Source organism: Kryptolebias marmoratus, linkage group LG8, assembly GCF_001649575.2.
Source record: "Kryptolebias marmoratus isolate JLee-2015 linkage group LG8, ASM164957v2, whole genome shotgun sequence".
NCBI lineage: Eukaryota > Metazoa > Chordata > Actinopteri > Cyprinodontiformes > Rivulidae > Kryptolebias > Kryptolebias marmoratus.
Genome location: NC_051437.1, coordinates 17,043,627 through 17,059,420, shown reverse-complemented (window position 1 = coordinate 17,059,420; position 15,794 = coordinate 17,043,627). Strand labels below are relative to the sequence as shown.

Sequence of the window (15,794 nt, the reverse complement as noted above, 5' to 3'; positions counted from 1 at the left end):
GTTTAAAGACGCCGCTGCTGTGAAAAGATAACTCTTTTTTAGCCTTACAGCAAGCGTTTCAGCGATATCTGAGTCTGTAGGAAGCTCGGAGCGTCCAGTTCGGGTCCACATAAATGTTGGAAAGGCCGTCGCAAACCAAAATAATGCATTTTGACCCCCTCCCAGATAAGAAACCTGTGTGCACTTTGCCTGTTTACTTAAAATTTGGAAGCGCTCTAACTCACACGTGTACTCAGTGAAATGTTAGACATTTAGATTTGTATAAAAGTATTATAGAACAGCTTTATGCTTCATGTTTAGCACTCATAAATCAAACAACTTTTAACGACGACTTGTAATGCCTAAATGTAGTCAAAAACAATACATAGGCTGACAAAATCAAAACAAACAAATGCGTAATTCTATTTTCTGTGCGTAATTATGTGCCGTTTTGTGCGTCGAGGTTTTTGTTTAGTCAGTGCTTGTTTTATTTTATCGCAAACCAAGTGATTAATCTTGGTTTTTTAAAAATGTGATTTAGATATTTAGGAGCACCCTGTACAGTTGGGGTTTGTGAAATCCGGGCCGGCGCCTAAGAATCTTCCAAAATATTTTTTTAATTAGCTCGGCATGTGATAGACTTTAGCTGGAAGTGGTTTTTAACTCAAAATGCTCTTTGTTTTGATTTTTCTTAAATGTGATTAACCGTGAGGACACCCCCCTCCACCCCCAAGCCACATTTTTCAACACAAGCTTAGTTTTTTTAGCCTATCTCGAACCAAACTGCAGCTAAGATACACATCAGTTTTTACCCTTCCTCTCCTCCGGAGATTTTCTGGGCTTTTCTTGAGCCGTTTAAATAACACAGAGCTGGAGCCAGGAAGTCTCAACACTGAGGGATTTCTTGCGATGTGAAATCATTTAATACTTCTAATAAAAAAAAAGTTAACACATTGTTGTGAAAGCTTTATGTCCTGGTGGTTGGAGGTAAAATACACTCTGGAGATTGCTCCAAATGCAACAGCAACACGTCTTTATCTTGTAAGCTGTTGTTGCCACCACAAACGCTTTACGCACGATGCTTTTACCGCAGAAAGAAAAAAAAGGAAAAAAAAAAGACAGATAGAGAGGGAGAAAGAGAGAGAGAGAGAGAAAGAAAGGAAACCCTTTTTAGTGTCGCTTGAAACTGTTTGCAACCAAATTTAACAGCCCGACTTACATCCAATTAAACTTCTCTGGGCCATGAGGGGACAGTAATATGATTACACAGGCTTCCCGCATTTAGCTCTGACTTCAGCTAACTGCGCAGGAGTGTCTCGGTGAACTTTGCCCATCGCGAGTGTGTGTCTCTGCGTTTGTGTGTGTAGTTAGGGTTGGATCATGTGGCCCAAGGATTTATCGCCACGGAGCCAAAAAACATTGTAATATTTAGGAGCACCATTTTTGAGGTTTCTTCTTTCCAAGAGGGTGACACCTAAGTTAATCATAGTAATTACTGCGCTAGGTAGCAACACACCGCTGAAATTCCTCAGACCAAATCGTAAAGTTTGTGCTTTTACTGGGATTTTTAAACGACAACAATTTATTGTGACAATTCGTTTGAACCTGCTCTTAGAAATATTGGGGATTACTTTTATTATTATATGTATTTTTTTTAACCTATCGTCGTTATATTGAAGTAGAAGCTGCAGCTAGGTCAGCTGAAGAGGAACTTTGCATGCAAACTCTGCATATTCCTACTCATTTTGGCGCAGCGTAATCAAACTTTTCCGGGTCCTACTGCTCGTGGAGTTTCTGCAGCGGCTCGTCCACGCAGAGAAACAAACATACGGCAAAAGCTTATTCTCTGACTGATGGGATGAGCGCACCAAGGCGAGAATAACTCGTGTTTAAACCCCTCAGAAAGCTGATATTAACAAGCGGAGGACTCTGACTGGCCATATTCTGCCACATTATGACACATGCTGCTTAAAACCCAACCAGGAGCACCATTTCCCAGTCATTTAAACGCCTCAGTCTTTCTCTAGCATATTGAAACAGTTTCATTTCTTTCTGCTGTCTTGATTAGTGGCCTTAACTTCCAAACTTTATTAGTGCATCGCTTATTCATACCCTCGCATTACTTATTTATACCACATTATTCGCATCACTGGTATGATTATGATGGGAAAAATGAATTGGCCATATTGTTTTGGTCTGTCCGTCCTGCCCCTTTTACTGCCTACTGAAAGAAAAAGTTTTTACTGGTTGCTATTATTTATTTCAATGGAAATATTATGATCAGAACCGGTGCTGACATATGGATTCATTTTAAATGTAATGATTCACGACAGGGCAGCGCTGCAGCAGTGCGAGTTTTTTTTTAGGTTTTGGATATTCAGCTTCAGATGCAACCCAGTTGCGTTGTTATTGTTTAATTCTAGTGTGTGATAGATTACCTCCTGTGGAAATGAGCGGTGACATTTTAATGCGCAAATTATTAATATTATTATTATTATTACATTTGTGCAGAGCTCCAGTGCAACAGCATGTGTCGTGCATGTGTCAGTTCACACCACATGCAGGCCGCTATGTTTACACAAATATTTCCATAGCTATGGTTTGTTGATCCTGGCCTACAAAAATAAAAAATAAAAAAAAATTAGATCAGCAGCTGTGCATTTCGGGGTGCAGAAAAGTCGCCATATGTCTCCTTCTCATGTCTGCAACGGTCTGTATTATTTTATTTTTACAGTTTAATGAAATACAAACATGTAAAGATGCTGAATTTGAAACTTGTTCCAGGATAAAACTAAACTAACTGTAACAGGATAATTCTGGACTATCAGTGGAGCAAATGATGAAAAGTAGAATATTTAAAACGTTTTAGAAGGTTCGACAGTGAAATTCAGCTCCTTTTTGAGTTGCTGAAATCCAGATTCCTCTCATTCTCAGAGTTTATGGTTTTTCTATGGAACAAAGGGGGGATTTAGCGTTACTACAGCCATTCGGAGTTTTATGGTGGACGTAGAGGAGGATTTTTAGTGGTCAAATTCAAGTGCTGTGTCTGGACAGCTGTCTGCTTTCTTTGTACTTGGATGCAGGATGCATCATGTGAGACAACCTTTTGTTTGCAGGGGTAGTAAACAAGCTAATGCCATTGCCACGTTTTCACAAATACGCCTGCAATAGACTCGTTTCCAGTGCGCTCACGTCTGGCCATGTTGCTCTTCCAATCCGAATCAGATAAAGATAAAACCCAAAGTCTGCTTTTTACTCGCGGGCCAAATTTCTGAGGCAACACAGGTGTCACTTATAGTGGAACAAAACGACTGCGTTATTGGGCAACAATTTAAGAGTCTATTGAAACATTTAGGAAGCACCCTGTGATTCGAAACAATGGGACATCATATTAATTTCACCTCGTAATAGTATCAGATAGTCTATAAAGATTCGGAGATGGGCCTCAGCAGTACAATTAAAAGTCTAAAATGACGCAGAGAGTCACACGCAGCCGCTTCTTTTCTCCAAATAATTCATTTTATTGCATTTCTCCCTTCATTTTAAAGTCTGGGGAACATTTCTGTCTCTGTCACCCACTGATAAATGTCAACATATTTTAACTAAAAATAAATATAAAGACAAAGAAATAGACTGCAGAAGCTACAAAACATCAGAAGGGACTTATTATACTGGAGAGGGGAATTGTCGGATACATTTTCAGTCAAGAGTCCAGGCTGAATGTTCTGTATGTGTACAGAAACTTGATATGATTTAATTCTACAATGAAAATTGAAGAAAAAAAAACATTGGTTTTTACACAAAATATTATCTCAGACCACAAGAGTCACACATGTGTATTCAGACTGAAGAATCTAAGGAGTGTTGTTGCTTTATTCGTTTTATTTGGGATGTTGTGTTCATGCAACAAGGGCATTTTTTCCACCCTCTGGAGGAGAAGCATGGTCCAAGGGGGCTTCACTGGAACTTAACCGGCAGGAATTCCAGGGACATTGTCCTGAACCGTGCAGTTGTCCTCCATGAACTCTGTCCAGATCCAAAGTCAAAGTTATAGTAATGAGTAACGAGAGCAGCGCGATGGCTTTAGCATTGCTCAGTAAACATGCACGCTGTGCGTTGTGCATCGCCTCCAAGCGCCGGTTTGAGCTTCACTTTACAACATAATTATGGTCCGACCACCGTCGTCACCGTGCATGCACGACTGCTCCGAGGAAGTCATGTTTTTCCCATTCAGCAACACAGTGGGGGAAAAAAAAACATAAATAAAATGGTTGGCGAATCAATAGGTTGCATAATTTTGAGGGTAGATGACTAAGCAACGTTCACTTTGCTTCCAAATGCGCAGACGACACCTGTGACAACCATTAAATAACAATAACAATAAAATAGTATCCTCACAAAAAGTATAATAGAAGATCCCAAAGGTATTCACAGAACGATGTAAAAAACATAATATAAAAGGATTTCTGCATATGGATTATTAGCAGTTTATTAAAAAACACAAAGCTACATGTGCTGTTTATTTTCTTTAGTAAATAGTGAAAACATGGGTAAATAGTGTGGCTTTTATTAGTGATTTGACATTTTTGTGATGTATTTTCCACAGTTGCTGACTTGTGACACTCCTATTGCACAAGGTGCAAATATCTTTTTTGAAAAACTCCAATGAATTGAATAAAAATCAATAATATTCATAGTTAGGTTGAAAGATATACATGTATACATCTGGGAAATGCAGTCAATAATAATAATAATAATAATAATAATAATAATAATAATAATAATAATAATAATAATAATAATAATAATAATAATAATAATAATAATAATAATAATAATAATAATAATAATAATAATAATAATAATAATAATAATAATAATAATAATAATAATAATAATAATACCTGCAAAATGCTCTAAAACTATGAAATGCCTGTCATAAGTCTACGCTGGAGTTTGTGCTATGTCTTTTTAAGGAGCTGTTGCTGTTTAGCTTTAGCCTCCCAGCAGCCCATAAGCATAAGCACACACACACACGCTCACACTGCACACACACATCACTCTAATTGTCATAAGCCAGCAAACAAGAATCTGTAACTGGTTTTCTCAGTGCGCCTGTGGCGTTTGAAAATTACTCGTTTGAACCTCCTCGATCTTACCTTAAGCCAACCACTCCTACACATCCAACTCTTCCAAATTGATATATGACAATATCTACTTTCGATCACGTGTCTGCGGGGCGACTTAGACGGATTGCGCGTCATCTCGCCTTCCCAAATTTTTCCCTTCTGCTGCAGCTCGAATCCAAAACATCTATCTATAGTGGAGAGTGCGAGAGAGAGACTAAGATGTTTAACTCGGTGAATCTGGGCAACTTCTGCTCCCAGACGCGCAAAGACCGGACATCCGAGTTTGGGGACAGGACGGGCTGCGCGTCCAACATCTACCTCCCCAGCTGCACCTACTACGTTCCCGAGTTTTCCGCCGTCTCCTCGTTCCTCCCGCAGGCCCCGTCCCGGCAAATCAGCTACCCTTACTCCACAAATCTGTCCCAAGTGCAGCCGGTTCGGGAAGTTTCGTACGGCTTGGACCCTGCCGGGAAATGGCACCACAGAGGCAACTACGCGTCGTGCTACTCGGGAGAGGATCTGGTGCATAGGGACTGTCTCCCACCATCCACCATGACAGAAATGCTCATGAAGAACGAGAGCGTGTACAGCCACCACCATCACCATCACACCCATCCGGGCTCCAATCACCCCTCCACGGGCTTCTACTCCGGCGTGGGCAAAAACAACGTCCTCCCGCAGGGCTTCGACCGCTTTTTTGAGACCGCGTACTGCGGCAGCACGGACAATCAGTCAGACAATTGTTTACAAAAGGGCGAGGTGGGGAAGCTGGAAAACGACTCCCAGCAGCAGCAGCAGCAACAACAGCAGCAGCAGCAGCCGGCAGCCTCTGTACCCGGAGCTCCGGAGCAGGAAAAAGACCCGGACGAAGAGGAGGAACACACGAATTCAGGCTCTTGCACTTCTTCCTCCGCAACAACCAAGGACGGGAACAAGAGCAGCCACTCGAGTAGGTACACCGAAGCTGTAAAATGGGGGGAAGGTTAAGGGGACTAGCCCGGTGTTTTGTCGGTCAGATTTTATGTGGAGTTTTATAAGCATTCAAAGGATTTTATTATAACCCTACAAAGCTCTTTCTTGCAACGGGAAGAATTTTTACGATGGGAAAGCGCTTTGAAAAAAAAGAGAGAGGGATGTTATACACAGACGCTTCTATGGTGAAAGTCTGTGAAATTTTTAAATACAGAGCTATTGTGACAAATGTTAACTTTGATCATGAACTTGCGTTGGGCATTTTAAGGGATTTTCTTGTTGGGGCTGTCGAGTGTAAAAACCAATTGGGCAGAACATTGCTTTTGGCGTCTTGTGAATTATCTTTAGCAGAGGGTTTGTGCGCAAAAGACAAGCTGCAAAAAGTATCTCACACTAAACGGTCATTCAGAAACCTATCTATCTATCTATCTATCTATCTATCTATCTATCTATCTATCTATCTATCTATCTATCTATCTATCTATCTATCTATCTATCTATCTATCTATCTATCTATCTATCTATCTATCTATCTATCTATCTATCTATCTATCTATCTATCTATCTATCTATAGATTTCAGATGATGCTATATTTGCATATGCTAAATCCCAGAAGTAACTGCAAAAGCGACTTATGTAAATATTTATGATTATTTCCCTACACAACTTTGCTGCAAGTTATTTATATAACAATGACTGTAAATTATGTTAAAGTAAAGCATGAAGAGAAAAAAATATATATACTTGATTTTCTGCAGACCACAGCTCATATTTAGCTTCATGTAGCTTCTGTAGGGTGTGGATATAATATTTTCTGAGGCTGGTGTTTGTGCCTCCCTCCCACACATACACACACACACACAGACACACACACACACGCACCCACATACGCTTGCACGCACACACGTATAACAATATAACAAATCTATTTCCCCGGTCACCTGTTTGATAAGGAGTTATAGAGCCACGGGGGGTCTGCACAGGCCACTGCATACAAGGGCGATGCGTTCACTGCCAACAGATTGTGTAAATTGTTAGTTTAGTTCCAGAGGAATGTGGCGCACATAATGCGGGCGGAATACTTTTTGTTGTTGTGTATTTATAACAGATAAACACGTACTTAGAGGCTGTAAGTTGATATTATTTACTTCCAGGTATTTTGGATATTTAACACTATTTATGGCTGCTTTAATCTGATAGCCTCAGCTACTTCGCCTGATGAATGCTGCCTGAAATGTTATCATTGCTAGGCTGAATTCTTAGCATCTGGCAGCCCTAACTTTTGTTTTTTCCCCCCACTTTTATTGCTGCTATATTGTATTTTCTGCCTTCACCTGGCCCCATTTTAATTGTATTTCTTTTATTCCCAGGCGTTCCTAGAACGAGAAAGAAGAGATGTCCCTATTCCAAGTTTCAGATCCGAGAGCTGGAACGGGAATTCTTCTTCAACGTTTACATCAACAAGGAGAAAAGGCTTCAGCTCTCCCGAATGTTGAACCTCACCGACCGCCAGGTTAAAATCTGGTTCCAGAACAGAAGAATGAAAGAGAAGAAGCTGAGCAGAGATCGCCTTCAGTATTTCTCCGGAAACCCCCTGTTGTGAGCTGAGAGAGTGTCACAGTCCTGGACAAGTGGCATCAAGGCCTCCCTCTCATCTTAGTGAAGTCTAATCGTGGGCTTTTTATTTCTTTCCTAAAAAATAAAAAAGGCAGCCCATGTCACCGAGAGTGCAATGTGAAAGTGGACAAGTGGAAGAAAAATATAGGCCTGCATGGTGGGGATAATGTCGCCATTTTCTTATTATTTTCACCCCCTTCCACACGGGAGGCGATGAGAAAGGCCTACGTGGTTAGAAAAAAAATCATTTATACGCTGTTCTTGAATATGTCCTTCTATTTATCACGTTTCTGCGTTGTGTTTACTGTCCGTATAAGCATATTTGTGTAGCAAACAAATCCTTATTGCGCAGACAACTTTTAGCTCTTATACTCTGGTCTGTGTATATAGCATATCAGTATCTAATTATTTCCCGACCAGAGCATGGACAGAAAAATATAAAAAAAATAAAAAACATAAAAATAAATAATTTCCAGGTTGCATTTTTTCCCGCCCTTGAGAACTGTGACGTCCAATCTGTGAAAGTATACTCCCTGTATGTGCAGAGTAGCCTATGCAAAGTGCATTTGTGACTGTAAATATAGGCGTATGTTGAATCCTTCTTTATTTTAGCCTTTTAGTTTTGTTTGTTCAGCCCCCCAATTCCCTGCTGCTATTTTTTTCAGCACACTGCCCATACGACCTTAAAAGCTTTAACCTCACATTAAATTATTTGCTGAAAAAAAGTAAAAAGGAAAAAAAAAAAAAGAAAACACATTGGTGCTTTAATTGATCCGAGTAAGGATGAAGGGATTGCCGGCCTGTGTATCATTATAATATCTAAATAAAAAGAAACATATAGGCAAAACTCGAACTGTGTGCTTTTTGTGCTTTTTTAAAAAAAATAAATTGGATCGGCGCAGCTTTATTGATCATTTCAGAAACGCGTTTATATGCCGGATCTATTGGCCTACATTGACTACTCTACCTGCACGCTTTTAATTGCGTTAATGACCGCTACATGCGAGGATCTGGCGGCCACTGGCAAACTAGTGTTTGCGGACCTAAACTTTGGCGGATTTTCCTCCAATTTTCAGGTCCCACGCCTTGTTAAAAGATCTTGCTCGAATGTTAGCACGCGTGTTAAACGAAGTTACAGCTCAGATCTTAGAAATGTAGAGCGCGAGAGTGCAATGATAACCCTCTCTTTTAGTGCGCACTAAATGGAATCGCCACTCTTGGAGTCTAGACACTGCCATAAAGACAGAGGCACTAAATGGCTATTTTTTTCTCTTAATTGCACCGTCTGTTCAGGGGGAAATGGTGTCCACTTCCGCAGTAAATAGTAAACAAGTAAGACTAGCTGTCCGAATGGAGAAGTGAGGGGAGAAAACATGCAAAAATCAGTTTTTTGACATGAATCCTGCATTGTCCAAACCACTAAACAGAATAGTGTGTGTGTGTGTGTGTGTGTGTGTATGTGTGTGTGTTTGATCGCATGTCTTTCATATATATGTTTCAAGGTATGCGCAAGATGATTGCACGTGCGCATTAAGTACAATGTATAATTAAATGTAGTCTTTGAACTTCAATAATGTCAAGGCCTTCACCTTTAACCCGCCGCAATAAAGCGGAATCAAGGAGCCCGGAAATGTGCGCAGCAGCAGAATGGGCCAATGAGAGCGAGTGGGAACTGAAAATGGAATGCGCACCGAGACCAACTTTGACCCCTCGCATTAAACTACAACAGGTAACTTTGCCAGCTTTAGCACGTCCTGTAAATACACTTTATTGTCACTTGTAAAATGTATACGTGTTCACGCATGAGGCGCGTTTTAAAACGTGCCTGAATGGAGCTGATTTGTATTCTGTTAGAAAAAGGAATATATATTTGTTGGCGTGGTTTGATTTGTGTACACGCGATGGTTTGTGAGTTATTTGTGTGAGAATTCACCTATTTTTATTTACTTATTTAAATATTGAACAATGGCGGTTTTTGGACATAAGAAAACTGGAGTCAGTTTTAAAAGGGACATTTAATTCAAAGAAAAAGCTCGTTGTGTCCACGGGATCTGCGCTCTTTTTGCGACTTTCTTATAAAATAACACTCCCAAGAGCATGAACTAACACCCAACTTAATGTGCATATGTGAGTGCATCACAAGGAAGGACGGAGGGCGGAGGGGAGGGCAATATAGGGAGGGTGGTGGTTAGATTGGGGGAGCAGCTCTGACAAAAGACACCGCACACAAGCCGAGATCAAGGCTATAGGCAACCCTCTCTTGCCACACCTACCAACCTTGGCCCTGGGACGGTGACGTGAGTAATTTGTAAGTTTCTCCAACGCCCAACGTCACTAACAGAGAGCACTGCAGGGTCCTTCACGAATGTTGTTCATCAACCACACGGGGGCCGTGGAGTCTCCCGGCCACTCTGCTTGTTGGTTTCCTCTACGGGGAGCTTAAAAAGCGTCGCATCACAGTAGTAGTAGTATAAGTAGTAGTAGTGTTATCAGTACATATCCTTTCCGGTGACGTGGGTCTGATGTGCAGCCTGCTCTACTCTGGAATGCAGCAAGCCTCAGTCCGGCTCCTGCACTAATGCTGAATAGGAAAATGGCGGCTTGTTTTGGCTTGTCAGAGGCGGGGAGGCATCAGAAAGGATAGGGACACAGACTGATCTTTGTTTATTTTCCCCTAAAAGAAAACGACTTTAATAAGAATTAGAATCGTGCATAAAAATAGACTTTTCAAGACGAGGCTCAGAGGAATCCAGAGTGTGAACAAATGGACCAAACAGTTTCCCCTTGCAGACCAGGAAAAAGGCATCACTCTGAAGAGTTCTAATAAAATGATTTGTGAGGCCAATAATAAAATAAAATAAAATTAGAAAATAAGTCATTAAAATGTTATCTGAAAAATTTAGTTCGTGTAGTTAGATGACAGCTGAAAAATTGACTTTAATCGTTTTCATTTTGCCTATAAATACCATAAAAATAAAAGCAAGTTTGACTGAAAAATGTTTATCTTTTTATTTATTTATTTATTTACAGAATTAAATGAAAATATTTTTTTATCGCTTGACTTTTTCAAACAAACAAACAAAAAAAAAACCCTCACAATTCACAATAAATCGTGTTTACTGTGTGTTTATTTTCCGTTTTGGAAGTAAATATAGGAGTGTTCCAGTGTCTTATTCCTCCGCAGATACTAATCAAAGGGTTATAGGCTATTCAATGGTTTTACACTACAGTGTCTCAGCACCTAACCTGTTCTATTGGGCTATAAAAAACAGCTCCTCGCTGTAAAACGAGCTCCGGCTCTTTCTGGGGACCGTGCATTGCAGCTCGCTCTCAAATGCATTTGGAGTGTGCCGTTTCCTTTATTGTCGTCACCCAAATAAGGCTTATTAAAATGGAGAGAAGGTTTTTAAGTTTGATATGGTAATGCGCGCGCTCGCACGCGTGTGTCCTATTTGGTGCTAATAATGTAACACTGCTGGGCTTTGATGGCGGGTTTTAATTAAGCACTTACATGATTCTGGCGCCATAAATTTGCAGTTGCGCACCGAGTGGACAGCAGCATGAAAGAGCAAACAAAACCCAACCTTCCCCACTTCCAACTGGAAAGATATTGCAAAGGGGCTGCCAGGAGCCAAATTCATTGCGTCGCCTCAGTAGCTCGTGCAGGTTGGTAGGCCGACGTGAATGCATCATTGCCGCACATATATACCCGTTCGAAGTATGATAACAGCCTGCAGGTTTGCAACTAAACGCAGCGTGATTTAGGGGTCGGTGCGGACTGTAGTTTTGGACAAGTGTAAAGACCATAGGAACATGCAGGCTGCTCCCTGTGAATGTGTGTGGCGAGGCGTGCGCGTGTTCTGGGGGGGATTCTTAAAGGTTTACAGGCGCATGTGCACACGTTTAACAAACCCAACAATCCTCGTTTCGTTTAAAGGGGAGCATTTTTTTTCCCTGAAAGATAAAATGTTTTGGAGAAAGGTCAAAGTCAGCGATGTGCATCTGCAGAAGAGAAATCTTCTGGGAATGGGGAAAATAAGGGGAAGGAAACGAAAACATGTTTTTATGAAAATAAATAAAAAGCACGATGCGGTTCTATCAGAGAAAAGTGACCTGGATAGAAATAAAAAAATAAAAAAATCATCATTTAGTCATGGATTGGCATGCTCAGCGAAAATCATGCATATCTGAACAGCCGGGGCCTGTCTGTAACAAAGAACATCATTTTGTCTGACTTTTTCATGTTGTTTTTCTTTTTTTCTTTTCCTTGTGTATGTTACAGGCTGCTTTCCTCTCTTGCACAAAGATCGTGTTCATTATTGGAGACTTTGGGCAATTAGTGTGATTCAAATGAGGGATCATCTGGCACACATTTTCTGCATTGCACAGCTTTTCCACCCAATTAGTGCACATTCTGCAGTCAGATGGGCAACTTTGGAAACAACCTAAATAACCGGTACTCCTTTCATTTCAAATGTATACAGTGTGACATTGTATTTTCCAAACTTTCTTGAGCTCCTGGGACGTAATAACGCTTCTTTATTTTAAAAAAGAAAGAAGATTAAGCCTAATTTTTAAACATGGGTAAGCTACTCTAAAAAAAATCCATTTTTTAAATGAAATCATTTATTTATTTTCCTTGGTCTGTGTGTGCATGTGCAGAGGATAAATGTTCCCCTGCGGGCTAAGTGCCAATTTTTCATTTAGGCTAATGTGAAATTATTTAAGCATCTATAACGTGTTCACTGATTCATGCATGTAACCAAAAACAAGTAAAAAGTAAGAAATAATTGCGTTAACTCTTCCTTTTTTCCAGGCAACATCTACTTACTCACTTTTATTCAGATTTTTTTCCAAGGACTTTCACACGCCTTCAGCTGAAATGATTGTGAGAATTCAACATGTTTTCCAAGCGTCCACACCGCAGAGGCTTCCATCCTGCAACAACGAGCCTTCAAAGTTCTTTCATAATTATGGGATGTAGAATGACCACACAGACACCACTGAGTTGTTTTGGATTTTTTATTCCACTCACACAGAATGTTACACAAATTACATTTCGGTATCAACACCAAACAGCACAGTTCAGATAAGGCTAACGACACATTTCAGAGGCGCATTTGCTGCCCTTGCCTTTGAAAATGATTCTGAACTGCACACACATATAAACACACACACACACACACTAACACACACACAGACTGAGGGACGAGCTCACAGACTCGACCCGCACAAATCAAAGGAGAAAACTCACAAAGCAGGATTCCAGCAGAGATTTAAAACATGGCCGAACGCATGCCATCATAGTCTGTGATGGCGCTTCTGACAAGTTTGCTTTTTATTTTACAACAGGCCGTTTTGTGTTTGAAGCAACCCAGTTATTTATTCGACTATTTGTGCAGATGACACGTTTTGGGATGTTTCAGCTGCAGCCCCTGAGTTGAAAAGGAAAAGTTGTGGCCGAACTGATATGTATCTGCTTTAAAATCCGAACAGTTTTAGACTTTTAAAGAAATAAATTCAACAAGTATTTTTTTTTACACTTAATGTGAACCAAATCTATTCTCCCCCCTGCAGTCTCGTATAACAGGATCTGTTCAGCAGCACAGTGAAGTGAGTGTTTGTGTTCCTTCACTTCACTGCGGGTTAATTTCCACTGAAAGAATGTCCTCAAGCAGCAAATGTCTTCTTACATGTCTCACCAGAAATTGCAGACGTATGGAATCCAACCATAGGTACTGAGAGCTACTTCAGTATGGAAACCTGCAAATAATAATAGCAGTAGAAATAAAAAAATAAAAAATCAAGAAACACTTGCTTTTTGTTTTAACCATTGTCAATAAATACTATTAATAATAATTCTATATTTATATTAGATTTCAAACTATGTCAGCATTTTTTATTCTATTCACCCTATAAGAAATTGATTTTAGTAACTTCATAAAAATGTTATTTGCTCTGTTAGCATTTCACACTGCGCATTCTTCAACATAGAAAAGAAAAATATCAAAGTGAGGCAGATTAAATGTCTGAGTGACACAATTTAATAGAAGACAATAAAACCTCCAAACTTCAAATCTGTGTGAATTTGTGTAAAACCCGCAGTATTTGTCGGAGATACTTAGATCGCAACATTTGCCTTTTTTCTGGCCCAGGCGTAGTTTGAGACCGAAAACTTGGACTGTGGATTTCACAATCAAAGAAAAGATTTCAATTTAATGCAGGCTCGTGTTTAACCATTACTCCTTTATTAATTTATTGGGCTAGAAGGTTCTTTTTGTTTCAGACAGAAAAAAGCAGTAAAATAATACTCGATGTAATTCTACCTTTCATTTCATGTTACATCTAAGTCATAAATGAAAACACATTGAACGCATAGAGTTTAGTAATTTAATGGAAAAATCCCGTCAAACAGTGAGGTACTGCTTCATCTGGTCCACAGAATAACAAATATAGCTTTGTTTGAAAGCATTTTTTGGTATTACCAAATACAGCATCAGTAATCAAGGGAACACAGGGACCAAGTCACGGAGTTTTTTTGTAAAAGTCTGGAAAGAAAATATGTAAATAATCAACATGAAGGCCGAGGAGAGACGGCTGTAGCCGACCTCCTCAACGGGACCTTCAAATCTCACTGTGCACGAAATAAAATATGTATTTAAGCAGCGCGGATACAAAATAGCATCTAATTTGTAAACCTCCCAGAAACTCATGTATATCTATGTTTTCTAATTTGCTGTATTTGACACATTCCTGTTGTTATAAGATACACAGCGAACTGTAGCTTACCTCGGTCGCAACATATTAGTGAAAAAAGAACTGAAAAAATAAAGTCACCCTAAAATATATCCACCATGTCCTGGACTTTCACAGGGCTGCTGCCTGCAGGGTCCAAAGGAAAAAAAAAACTACCATGGCTTAATAAGATTTGTCAAAACATCTGAAATTGTGACTTTAAATGTTCACAAGCAGAGAGTGCTTTCAGGAAATGCACTCCTCCTCCGCAGCAGTAACAGCAGCCGTCCTTTGTTCCTCCTGCTGGTTTAAGGCAGCACGAGGTCACTAGGTGGCGCTCACGCTCCACCAAAAACCCCTCTCTTCCTCCAACTTGACCGCGCTGACGTCACATCAGTCTGGAGCATCAAGGCCACTTCCACGCCGCTATTGGTCTGAAGCTCACATGACATGTCTCCGAGCATCCCATAATCATGTTCCTGATATTTCTCTTTTGCACCCCCCTCCAAAAGATGTCAGCATCCTACTGTCCTGATTCTCCCGCTGAAACCCCGCAGATCAGAGCGGCGGGGAAGTGATCCCCCCTCTGTTTGTTCAAATGCAAATATGACATGTCCGAATAACATATCGCCCGGTAACTTCCTGATGGATTCCTTGATGGGAGGATCATCTTCCTTCAGGGCTGAGAGCTACTCCAGCAGCCCCGGAATGTACATTCACTCAGCTGCGGAGTGCGGATATTCAGTGATGAGAAACATTGGGAAGGTTGGACCATCTTCCTCCCTCTCCAAACGAGACGAAGTTCCTCCGGGCGGTGTCTCGCTCGGCGGCTTCCAGGATGCGCCGTACCTGTCAGCACAGCTGGCCACATGGACCCCGGGCTCCAAAAGCTGCAGGGACGAGCAACCTGTTGCCCAGTGTTTACAGCCCTGCTCGTTTCCAGCGGGCAGCGTCAAAGAGGAGGCGTTTTGTTGCCTCTATCCAGATGACAGCAATAAGGGGAAGCAGACAACAGAGTCGGCCACCTACATCCGGCTCGGAGACAATAGCTGCCGGCCCGAGCCAACAGCCGCCTCCTCCGGCGGCTATTTCCAGGTGTACAGCGGGGAAAGGCCGCAGCAGGACAAGCAGCACTTCCCCCCGGGCTTCTCCCTCGCCCACCTGGCGTCATCGGGTGATTCAGCAGCAGAGTCGGCAGTGAGCTGCAGGAAACCTGCGCAGGAGACAGCGAGAGAGGTTTCCAAAACAGACGAGAGTCAGAGCAGAAAGGAGGAGAAGGCCAAGAGTGACAGCTGCTCTGATAACTCGGACGGGGAATTAAAAGGTAGAATATGCGTCCCCCCCCCCCCCCCCCTCCCCCT

General features: G+C 41.1%; 2 protein-coding genes across 2 annotated transcripts in view; both read left to right on the top strand.

Moving 5' to 3' along the window:
- The first annotated feature begins 4,939 nt into the window (after positions 1-4,939).
- On the top strand, positions 4,940-8,548 carry hoxc11a (homeobox C11a). The gene is made up of 2 exons (XM_017415036.3): positions 4,940-6,057; positions 7,452-8,548. The coding sequence occupies exons 1-2, from the start codon at positions 5,184-5,186 to the stop codon at positions 7,682-7,684; spliced, it is 1,107 nt and encodes a 368-aa protein (XP_017270525.1). The 5' UTR covers positions 4,940-5,183; the 3' UTR covers positions 7,685-8,548.
- Positions 8,549-14,905: 6,357 nt separating this feature from the next.
- The window catches only part of hoxc10a (homeobox C10a), a 3,884-nt gene continuing 2,995 nt past the window's right edge, over positions 14,906-15,794 (top strand). The window contains exon 1 of the mRNA XM_025005737.2: positions 14,906-15,757. Within this exon, the coding sequence (XP_024861505.1) occupies positions 15,040-15,757 (718 nt within the window). The 5' untranslated portion in view covers positions 14,906-15,039. The remainder of the gene's footprint in view (positions 15,758-15,794) is intronic.

What these genes read in the sequence shown, in the direction of transcription:
- hoxc11a (XM_017415036.3), top strand. Translation starts at nt 5,184, where the DNA reads ATGACAATATCTACTTTCGATCACGTGTCTGCGGGGCGACTTAGACGG. An exon ending in GAACAAGAGCAGCCACTCGA is followed by an intron (nt 6,058 to 7,451) that starts GTAGGTACACCG and finishes TTTTATTCCCAG; the next exon opens with GCGTTCCTAGAACGAGAAAG.